The 12,240-nt window shown below is 45.0% G+C and overlaps 1 protein-coding gene across 2 annotated transcripts in view; it reads left to right on the top strand.

Moving 5' to 3' along the window:
* The window catches only part of LOC126298974 (ATP-binding cassette sub-family C member 4-like), a 251,855-nt gene that overhangs the window by 101,777 nt on the left and 137,838 nt on the right, over positions 1-12,240 (top strand). For both annotated transcript variants that reach the window (XM_049990595.1, XM_049990594.1), the window contains exon 6: positions 7,522-7,678. In XM_049990595.1, coding sequence (XP_049846552.1) covers positions 7,522-7,678 — 157 coding nt within the window. The remainder of the gene's footprint in view (positions 1-7,521; positions 7,679-12,240) is intronic.

Raw genomic sequence — 12,240 nt, forward strand, 5'->3', positions numbered from 1 at the left:
GCATTTTTTGCTCAATTTACTCTCCGCATCAGAATCTCTGTTTATGATACAGAATCTCATCTAAATTTTATTTTTCATTTTATTTCCGTGGAGAAGTGGCTGTCTTCCTGCGACTCACTGTCACAACCAGTCAGGACATTCGGGTATAGCGCTGTAAATGTTGATTTAAGTCTTATCTTGTAGGAACTGGATTCCTTCTCGCCAGGTGTTTTGGACGCTTATTTCATTTAATTTGAAATTTTATTTTCCCTTGTCGATGCCGTGTTTGTGCTATTGGCCACGTCACCCGGGCAACATCATTTCCGCCAACAATGCTTGCTGAAACATGAAACCACGAAACTGATCATTGTTACTTCGATCTTTCACCGTCCACTCCGAGGTCACTTCCAATGTTTAAATTAGATTCGTCAGCTTGGGATTCTGAGTTAGGTGCTTTTTCACAACAACGTTCGACCATGCACTGTATAGTGACTTGCAGAGTATACATGTACGACTGCGTACTGAAACGTAATGCCCCCTAATTTTTTGTGCGAAAGCGTTTTAAATAAAATAGACGATTCTCCGTTTTTCATGTCTGCATACGTTGATGAGTCAGAACATTATCACCACTGCTTAATAGCTTGTTTGTCCGTCTTTGGAACGAAACAGATCACTGGTTCTGTGTATTAGGGATCCGGCAATTTGTTGGTAGGTTTGTGGAGATATCTGGCATTAGATGTCTACGCGCAGGTCATGTAATCCGCGTAAATAACGGGCCGCTGATTTGTGTACGTGGTGATGGTACGTGATAGCGACCCAGAGGAGTTCCACAGGAATTTGTTCGCCGAGACATCAACGCGAATTCACTATAATGCTCCTCAAGCCATTTCAACACGGTTCTGGCTCCGAGACGTGGCAAATGTACTGCTGAAAGATGACATCGCCGCCGGGGAAAACATCAAGCATGAACGGATGCAGGTGATTCGCAGTTGTCAGTGTGTCTTCGATTACTACCACAGGTCCCATGTAAGCGCAGGAAAATTTCTCATATAACATAATCCTGCTCCCACCAGCCTGCGTCCGTGGCAGGCTGTACGTTTCGAGCCGCCGTTCGCCTCGATAACGACGTTTGTGGTGACGACCATCGACCTAGTATAGCAGAACTGTGGTTCATCCGAAGAGTCGACACGTTTCCATTGATCGACGGTCGAATCCCTATGGTCCCGCGCCCACTGCAGTCGCAATTGGCGACGTCATTGAGTCAGCATATAAACACGGAGGGGTGGTCTACTGCGGAGCTCCATGTTCAACAATGTACGATGAACGATGTGCTCCGAAACACTTGTGGGAACACCAGCATTTTTCTCTTTCAGCAGAGGTGCCACAGATCACCATCTAACCAACTTAACTGATCAGACAAGCCTCCGAACACCACGTTGTGAAGAGTCTACATATACATCTACATGATTACTCTGCAATTCACATTTAAGTGCTTGGCAGAGGATTCATCGAACCACAATCATACTATCTCTCTACCATTCCAATCCAGAACAACGCCCGGGAAAAACGAACACCTAAACCTTTCTGTTCGAGCTCTGATTTCTCTTATTTCATTTTGATGATCATTCCTACCTATGTAGGTTGGGCTCAACAAAATATTTTCACATTCGGAAGAGAAAGTTGGTGACTGAAACTTAGTAAATAGATCTCGCAGCGACGAAAAACGTCTTACTTTAATGACTTCCATCCCAACTCGCGTATCATATCTGCCACATTCTCTCCCCTATTACGTGTAATACAAAACGAGTTGCCCTTTTTTGCACCCTTTCGATGTCCTCCGTCAATCCTACCTGGTAAGGATCCCACACCGCGCAGCAATATTCTAACAGAGGACGAACGAGCGTAGTGTAAGCTGTCTCTTTAGTGGACTTGTTGCATCTTCTAAGTGTCCTGCCAATGAAGAGCAACCTTTGGCTCGCCTTCCCCACAATATTATCTATGTGGTCTTTCCAACTGAAGTTGTTCGTAACACCCAGGTACTTAGTTGAATTGACAGCCTTGAGAATTGTACTATTTATCGAGTAATCGAATTCCAACGGATTTGTTTTGGAACTCATGTGGATCACCTCACACTTTTCGTTATTTAGCGTCAACTGCCACACCATACAGCAATCTTTTCTAAATCGCTTTGCAACTGATACTGGTCTTCGGATGACCTTACTAGACGGTAAATTACAGCATCATCTGCGAACCACCTAAGAGAATTGCTCAGATTGTCACCCAGGTGATTTATACAGATCAGGAACAGCACAGGTCCCAGGGGAACACCTGATATCACTTCAGTTTTACTCGATGATTTGCCGTCTATTGGGCGTCCACCCATTTACGGCCTAGTGTTAGTTCCACTCTACTTCTGCATCTTTCTGTAGATGCTCAAGACAGTAGCACATGAACATTCGACCAGCTTCGCCGTTTTCGAGATACTCGTTCACAGGCTCTGCATATTAACCAGTCTGGGTCTGACACACCGGTGTCAATGTGTTCTTTTTTCCATTTCCAGGAGTGTATTCTACAGCGACGGTATCAACAAACTATTCTCTCGGTAGGAGAAATGTGTTCGTCACCAGGGTGAATACGTTGGGAAATAAATTTGTAAACACGGAGAATAAAGATGTAGAACGTTAATAAAGTTTGTTTTATTTAAAAAGCTTTAAGAGTTTTCACATTAAAAATTCGAAAGCATTGCTTGTCAGCACGCCTTCGTATATATAAATGGTTCAAATGGCTCTGTGCACTATGGGACTTAACATCTGAAGTCATCATTTCCCTAGAACTTAGAACTACACTCCTGGAAATGGAAAAAAGAACACATTGACACCGGTGTGTCAGACCCACCATACTTGCTCCGGTCACTGCGAGAGGGCTGTACAAGCAATGATCACACGCACGGCACAGCGGACACACCAAGAACCGCGGTGTTGGCCGTCGAATGGCGCTAGCTGCGCAGCATTTGTGCACCGCCGCCGTCAGTGTCAGCCAGTTTGCCGTGGCATACGGAGCTCCATCGCAGTCTTTAACACTGGTAGCATGCCGCGACAGCGTGGACGTGAACCGTATGTGCAGTTGACGGACTTTGAGCGAGGGCGTATAGTGGGCATGCGGGAGGCCGGGTGGACGTACCGCCGAATTGCTCAACACGTGGGGCGTGAGGTCTCCACAGTACATCGATGTTGTCGCCAGTGGTCGGCGGAAGGTGCATGTGCCCGTCGACCTGGGACCGGACCGCAGCGACGCACGGATGCACGCCAAGACCATAGGATCCTACGCAGTGCCGTAGGGGACCGCACCGCCACTTCCCAGCAAAGTAGGGACACTGTTGCTCCTGGGGTATCGGCGAGGACCATTCGCAACCGTCTCCATGAAGCTGGGCTACGGTCCCGCGCACCGTTAGGCCGTCTTCCGCTCACGCCCCAACATCGTGCAGCCCGCCTCCAGTGGTGTCGCGACAGGCGTGAATGGAGGGACGAATGGAGACGTGTCGTCTTCAGCGATGAGAGTCGCTTCTGCCTTGGTGCCAATGATGGTCGTATGCGTGTTTGGCGCCGTGCAGGTGAGCGCCACAATCAGGACTGCATACGACCGAGGCACACAGGGCCAACACCCGGCATCATGGTGTGGGGAGCGATCTCCTACACTAGCCGTACACCTCTGGTGATCGTCGAGGGGACACTGAATAGTGCACGGTACATCCAAACCGTCATCAAATCCATCGTTCTACCATTCCTAGACCGGCAAGGGAACTTGCTGTTCCAACAGGACAATGCACGTCCGCATGTATCCCGTGCCACCCAACGTGCTCTAGAAGGTGTAAGTCAACTACCCTGGCCAGCAAGATCTGTCCCCCATTGAGCATGTTTGGGACTGGATGAAGCGTCGTCTCACGCGGTCTGCACGTCCAGCACGAACGCTGGTCCAACTGAGGCGCCAGGTGGAAATGGCATGGCAAGCCGTTCCATAGGACTACATCCAGCATCTCTACGATCGTCTCCATGGGAGAATAGCAGCCTGCATTGCTGCGAAAGGTGGATATACACTGTACTAGTGCCGACATTGTGCATGCTCTGTTGCCTGTGTCTATGTGCCTGTGGTTCTGTCAGAGTGATCATGTGATGTATCTGACCCCAGGAATGTGTCAATAAAGTTTCCCCTTCCTGGGACAATGAATTCACGGTGTTCTTATTTCAATTTCCAGGAGTGTACTTAAACCTAAATAACCTAAGGACATCACACACATCCATGCCCGAATCAGCCGGCCACTTCGGCCGGCTGATTTTCGGTTGAATGAACGAATGAACACATCTTCAACTGACAGGGAAAATGAACACTGGTTTCACTTGAAAAGAAAGAATGAATAACTCAGCCGGTATTCAAAACACCACCAGATTATGTCCACTGTTTTCATTCGATTGCCCCCAGAGACTGTTTTCACCCGAAAGGAATAAATAAACAAATACATAAAGCTGCAGCTGAATGAGTCGAAAGTTTGCCTACAATCGAATGAATCGATTCTTTTCATTCGGTTGCTCCCATCACTAGTGTTGCAGCAGATATGGCGGATGTTTATGGATCTCCCCTTCTTGTCTCTCGCCACGTTCCACGCCTCTCTCATATCTGTAGATTTCTAATCATTTTCTGTTATCAACGGTAATGATGTGGCTTGAAGAAATGAAATAAAATTCGTACCATCGTCAGGATTCGAAATCGGGTCTTGTGCTTACTTGGCAGATGCGTTAAACGAATTCCGGCACTGGAACAAATTTTAATTGGTTGCTTCAGCATACATCATTACTGTAGATAAAGGTGAGACTCAATGTGTCTCAGGAACACCAACTTTATATGATTAATATATCTCCCTGTTGTTTCCATATTCCCTGTTTCACTCAACAGGGAATTATTGCAACAATTCTACAACAATCTCAGTATCTGCCTTGTCTGTTTATGGTGAGCGTTCATCACCTTATGTGACCACTCAGACATCTTTCTATGCTTATTTCCCTCTTTTTTGCTGAATCATCTTAGTTTCACATCTTTTTTACGGGCAACTCATCACCACCAATTAAATTGATCGCGTCTATCTGAGTTTTAATTAGTCTCGTTCTTTCCCACCGATGAAAATCACGTTCAGCTTCCTGAAACCAATTAACCTTCTTTATTGTACATAGCGGCTCAATGTACGTCCATCCAACACGAGTCTGACATTTACGTAATCGAAAATTCATCTAGAATCAAAAGAACGATCTTCTAACATTTTAATATACAGCAGACCTATTGAACTACTTCATGTGCTTGTTTCCGTGGATTATCTGACACAAAAGTTTCAGTTACATCTTATCAACCTGAGACTGTTTAAGATAACGACGGAACAGCACAGTCTCTGGTTTGTAAATCTATATTACACTTGTGAATACCAAATTATTTATTAACGTTTTTCTTAACTATTGTCGTGTTTTCCTGTCGTATAGTTCGTTTCCTTGTTTGGCAGTTACTCTCTGAGACGTATACGTATAATTTAGCCAGCAGTGGTATCTGGCTCGTAGTGACCGCTCCGTATTTACGAAGACAAGACGAAAAGTTCTCGAGTTAGCTGTGAGCAGTTGTATTTTAGAAAAAATGGCTCTCATTTTCAACAAAGTACCACTTTTGGATCAGTACGCTGTTGTCCATCGGTTTCCAGGTGCGCACATTCCACCCCTGAAATGCGATACTGCGAGTTCTACAGAACACTTATCTACATTTATCAAGAGCTTTTCATTGGTCTCAAAACGTCTTACAAAGACAACAGACTTTAGAAAAGAGTTGTTCAGTGGCAGGAACCGAGAACACCGACCAAAAGATTGTTATGTGTGGACAGTTATGCAGATCTTTTTCGTTCCTTTTGCTACCTTTTTCTCAGTTCTCCAGCAATGCACACCTGCAACAGTCGATAAGATATTAGCAGATGTGTCTAAGTGCCTGAATCTGCCTAGTTGTCGTGGCATTGCAGTTCACCCCAAGTTACGAAAACCGACTGCTACATTTATACCATTTTAGCAACCAAACAATTCGTATGGTTTGATTACATAAACTTCCCTGGCGCACTGACTGATTACACTGAGGTGATAAAAGTCATGGGATAGCGATATGCACATGCAGATGGCCGTAGTATCGCGTGCACAACATATAAAAGAGCAGCTCATTGGCGGAGCTGCCATTTGTACTTATGTGATACGTGTGATAAGGTTCGGACGTCATTATGATCTCACGACGGAAACTGACAGTCTTTGAACACTGTATGGTAGTTGGGGCTAGACGCATGAGGTATTCCATTAAGCTAGGGAATTCAATAATCCGAGGTCCTCAGTGTCAAGTGTGTGCCGAGAATACCAAATTTCAGGCATTAGCTCTCACCACGGACAACCCAGTGGCCGGCGGCTTTCACTTAACAACCGAGAGCAGAGGCGTTTACGTAGTGTTCTCAGTGCTAACAGACAAGCAGTACAGCGTGAGACAATCACAAAAAACCACAGAAAGCAGTGTGGGACGTACGACGAATGTGTTCGTTAAGACAGTGCAGCGAAATTTGGCGTTAATGGGCTATGGCAGCAGATGACCGACTCGGGTGCCTTTGCTAACAGCAGGGCATCGCCTGCCGTTCCTCCCCAGTGACAATATCAGTTAGACCCTAGACGACTGGAAATCCGTGACCTGGTCAGATAAGTCCCGATTTCTCAATTGGTAAGAGTCGATGGTAGATTTCGAATGTGGAGCAGGCCCCACGAAGCTGGACTGAAGTTGTCAACAAGGAATTGTGTAATCTGGTGGTGGTCTATAATAGTGTGGGCCAAATGAGCCGATCATTAACTGTAAATGGTTATGTCCGGCTACCTGAAGACCATCTGCAGCCATTTATGCACTTCATGTTCCCAAACACCGAAGAAATTTTTATTGATGACAATACGTCATGTTACCTGGCCACAATTGTTTGTGATTGGTTTGAGAACATTCTAGATAATTAGAGCGAATAATTTGGTCACCAAGATCGCCCTATATGAATCCCATCGAACTTTTGTGGAGCATAATTGAGAGGTCAGCTCGTGCAAAAAATCCTGCTCTGGCAACGCTTTCGCAGTTATGGACAGCTGTAGAGGCAGCATGGCTCAGCATTTCTGCAGGGGACTTCCAAAGACTTGCTCCATGCTACGTCTAGTTACTGCACTACTACCGGCAAAAAGAGGTCCGACACCATATTATTAGGTATTTCACGATTGCGTCATATTGCGCCAAGGTGATTGTATGATCCGGCTGAAAACCTGGCAAGAATATAATCATCGTGTATTAGTGTTCACTCAGCTGTTTTTATCACAATATCAGAATCGTGCGCACTCCGTATCACGCAGAAAGTTTTGACACGTCCACTAATGTGTGGCTTTTTCAAATCGTCATTAATTTATCTGTTTGAAATTATAGGATCTAATTGTCTAATACGGTTTCTCTTATCGGCAGGTTTTCTGGGCCGTGTGTCGGCAGGTTTGAGAAAGAAGATTGCGGTGCTCACAGATGACCGCATGCGGCACATGAACGAGATCGTCAACGGCGTTAGAGTCATAAAGATGTATGCTTGGGAGAGAGCTTTTGCCAAAATCGTCGCCATTACAAGAAAGTAAGTGACATCTATATTATTGAGTGTATACAATTTGTCCGCGAAGCAAGTGCAGAATTTTTACATGATGACAGAAGAGATCCATCCGAGTATTTTGATACAACGGATCTCGATTTAGAAATATTCGTATCGGCACTAATGTATGGAGACAAAGAGAGTTGTGCCATGGTATTAACACCACCATCGACAGTACCCGGCCATCGGCGCATCTCCACACCGAGTGATAGGTTAAAAGCAGCAAATGTATGTAGTAACAGTTTTCTGTTTGTTGATGTATTTATTACAGTAAAACGTTTTACGAAGCACATTGTTGTGACGGTATAGCTTAGAATACAGTGTGCCGTACCATGACTGGAACGTGGAAGCTTTACCTTCCACGGACAAGTGCTGTACAGACTGAGCTACCCAAGCTCATCAGGTAGAGCACTCGTCCGCAAAAGGCGGATGTACCAGGTTTGAGTCCAGGTCAGGTACATAGTTTCAACCTGCCAGGAAGTTTCAAATTAGCCCACACTCCGCTGCACAGAGAAAATTCATTCTATAGAACTTAAAATAGTCTACACTCTAGATGCTACTGCACACCATATCTTTCCAATAACAGAATTAAAATGTTACTACTTGCATGTCGCTTGTGTCTATTCATGCGTTATTCTTACCTCCCAGTTCCCATGAAGCAACTCTCCTGGCTGCAAAGACTTTCGTTTGGGCTTAATACTGACGTGCAGGGTATTGTTGTTACTTAATATGCAATTAATGTAAGTTAATAAATCTAAGAAAATATCATAAAAAGTTCAGTGAATAATAAATTAAGAAAAACTAGAAAGAAAAGAACCAGTGACTGTTTAACAAATACCACTATGCCCATGCATTGTTATAAAAGAAGAAGTAAGGTCTTTTGCAGTCGTTTCTGTTTTTTCGCATTCGCACACTATCCCGTAGATCATGTGCGGCCGGCCGGGGTGGCCGAGCGGTTCTAGGCGCTACAGTCTGGAACCGCGCGACCGCTACGGTCGCAGGTTCGAATCCTGCCTCGGGAATGGATGTGTGTGATGTCCTTAGGTTAGTTAGGTTTAACTAGTTCTAAGTTCTAGGAGACTGATGACCTCAGAAGTTAAGTCCCATAGTGCTCACAACCATTTGAACCACACTTCCGGCGCACGAAGGGTGGAATCCAGGACACAATCAGCCATGCGAAGAAGGGCTAATGTCCATCATCTTACTACCTAGGAGGCTAGTGTGTTGATCTCGTTCTTACAGATCTGCATGTAGCACTCCAGTACACGCTCTGCGTTCGCACCTGCCGAGGCCGCGCAGTGTCTCTGGAAACGCAACTCAATGACTATCCATGACAGGACTTCGTTGCAACCAGTCAGAGGTGCCATGTCCACCGAAATCCTTACACAGCTTCCACTTCGTGTCACTGTTCTTCTATTCTTATGTCAGTCCCGTAGCTGTTTCATCTTCCCACGCTCTTGTTCGTGTTGCTGCAACACGTACGTGCGTGGCGCCTGCCTGACTTTCTGCTGTAGCTCCTCCAACTCTTCTTCCATCCACGTAGATTTCTAATTACTTCAAGGAAAACTTATTTCTTATTTCTTTAAGTATACACTGTAGCTTTCCTCCTCTCAATATTATGGACATTTTTTGATCCTGGAAGAAACTCCCATTATCTTTTTTCCGATTTATTTCAGAGTTACACTCACATAAATTGCCCAGTTGTTGGTTTCTTCTTTTCAGATAGCCCGGGTAAGGTCTGGTCTGTGTCCACTTAAATAGTGCATCATTAGCCTGGATGGCCGCAGATACACTATCTGATCAAAAGTATCAGGACATCTATTATTGGATATTAATATTGTGGGTGTCCACCCTACGCCTTTATGGCACCCTGAACTCTGCCGGGGATAGTATTACTTAGGTGTCTTAATGTCAGAACGGAAGGCCATTGTTAATCAAGATCCGAAATCAGGAAATTTAGTAATGTTGGACTCTAGGGTCTGGAGCAATTTCGACATTCTAACTAATTCCAAAGGTGCCCCACTGCATTCAAGTCGGATTTCTGGGCTGGCCAGCCCATTTCAGGAATCTTTTTTGCCACAAACGATTGAATCACAGATGTACTGTCATCCTGATACAAACTATCATTGTCTCCAAACAGTTTCACAGAATTTTATAAAATGTGTTGATATTCTTCTTCATTCACCGGTTTCTTAACCTCAGCATTGGGACCACACACTGCTATGAAAAATATCCACGTACCTAACACCACCTCTTCTGCTGCTTCAGAGGATGTGGTTTTGTTCAATGCCATTCTCATTTCGTGACGTATGCACAGTAGCCATGTCTGAAGCCAGCCTTTACGTCCCGAACAGGTGCTGCCCTCTAGCAGCTGGAGCTTGAACTACTTCATATGTCTCAAATCTTAGTAGTTATACGAGCAGTCGTAGGAGTTACAACATGTAATCACCTGGCTGAAAATGACTTACAAGTTCGTGGCGCCCTCCAGCGGTAATGCTGGATTTCAGTATGGTGTTGGCCCACCGTTAGCCCCGATGACAGTTTCCACTCTCGCAGGCATACGTTCAGTTAGGTGCTGGAAGGTTTCTTGGGGAATGGCAGCCCATTTTTCACGGAGTGCTGCACTGAGGAGAGGTATCGATGTCGGTCGGTGATGTCTGGCACGAAGTTGGCGTTTCAAGACATCTCATAGGTGTTCTATAGGATTCAGGTCAGGATTCTGTGCACGCCAATCCATTACAAGGATGTTACTGTCGTATAACCATTACGCCACATGCCGACATGCGGTGCATTATTGTCGATCAGGTTGAAAGATGCAATCGCCATCCCCAAATTGCTCTTCAACAGTGGGAAGCAAGAAGGTGCTTAAAACATCAATGTAGGACTGTGCTGTGATCGTGCCATACAAAACTACAAGAGGTGCAAGCCCCTTCCATGAAAATCACGACCACACCATAACACCACCACCTCCGAAGTTTACTGTTGGAACTACACACGCTGGCAGATGACGTTCATCGGAAATTCGCCTTACCCACACTCTGCCATCGGATCGCCACATTGTGTACCGCGATTCATCACTCCACACAAGGTTTTTCCACTATTCAATCGTCCAATGTTTACGATCCTTACACCAAGCGAGGCGTCGTTTGGCATTTCCCGGCGTGATGTGTGGCTTATGAGCAGCCGCTCGACCATGAAATCCAAGTTTTCTCAACTCCCGCCTAACTGTCATAGTACTTGCAGTGGATCCTGACGCAATCTGGAATTCTTGTGTGATGTTCTGGACAGATGTCTGTCTATTACACATTACGACCCTCTTTCACTGTTGGCGGTCTTTGTCAGTCAACAAACGAGGTCGGCCTGTACGATTTTGTGCTGTACGGGTCTCTTCACGTTCCCACATCACTATCACATCGGAAACAGTGGACCTATGGATGCTTAGGAGTGTGGAAATCTTGCGTACAGACGTATGACACAAGTGACACCCCATCACCTGACCACGTTCGAAGGCCGTGAGTGCCGCGGAGCGCCCCATTCTGCTCTCTCACGATCTCCTTTTGAAACTACTGCGGCTCTAAGGGCAATATAACACGATGCACTCTCGCAGAATAAAAGAAAATGAAATTCTGGCTTGCCTTTTGGAAGGGACTTTTTCTGGTACCTACTCAGAGGTTGACAGTAGTAGTGAAAGAGGAGATGATATCTTATCTAAAGATAGTGATCTCGAATTGGAGATAGTATCGCCCAAATACATCCTCAGCACCACTAGCAAAAAATATAAAACTATTGCTTCAGTTGACAAACATACAACAGGAGCAAACGATCTACCAATACATGGCACCTCAAGGCACTGTGTAGAGTCTACAACAAAGAAGGAACTTTGCAGAATTAGATGGGAGCGTCCTCTCCGTCAGCTATCCCTTGTTACCTGCAGAAAGGAACTGTATTTTACCTTACCACCCGAAGTAACGACATTTCATGCGCGACGGCTTCGTTTGAAACTATCCCGTATATGTTCCATAAATGTATATGACACTTTTTTCACACAGTTTTCTCTTAATGTATGTATAATAATCTAATAAAAAAAGGAAATTCAAAAATCTAATTTTTAGTGTTCCGAGTATGAAAGGGATAATAGAGAACGTTCTCTGGCATTCACCAAGCCCAAACTCTTCCATGAGATTGCCACAGGGTTTACCATGATTCATCACGCCGCCGAGCAAGAGCTTGCTTCACGCGCCGCGAGACCCAGGTGGCATTTACCCACTAGAAGGAGCTACAAGCTAACAATGTTAAGATAAAAACATCAGTGCCCTTCTCTAGAGACAAGTGCGTAGCATATGTCAGGTATAGTTGGCCAGAAAAATATTAACTAAAATCATAGTAATCGTATGGAGATCGGTATGTTCTTAGTCTTAATATTATGTGTAACATAATATGTGAGGCATTAATCATCTCACAGTTTACAATTATGTTTAAAACATTTAGGAACCTCAATGGAATAATACAACAAAAAAAATTGCCATAAACCTTTGTCATTTACATCG

Source organism: Schistocerca gregaria, chromosome X (assembly GCF_023897955.1).
Source record: "Schistocerca gregaria isolate iqSchGreg1 chromosome X, iqSchGreg1.2, whole genome shotgun sequence".
Lineage (NCBI taxonomy): Eukaryota > Metazoa > Arthropoda > Insecta > Orthoptera > Acrididae > Schistocerca > Schistocerca gregaria.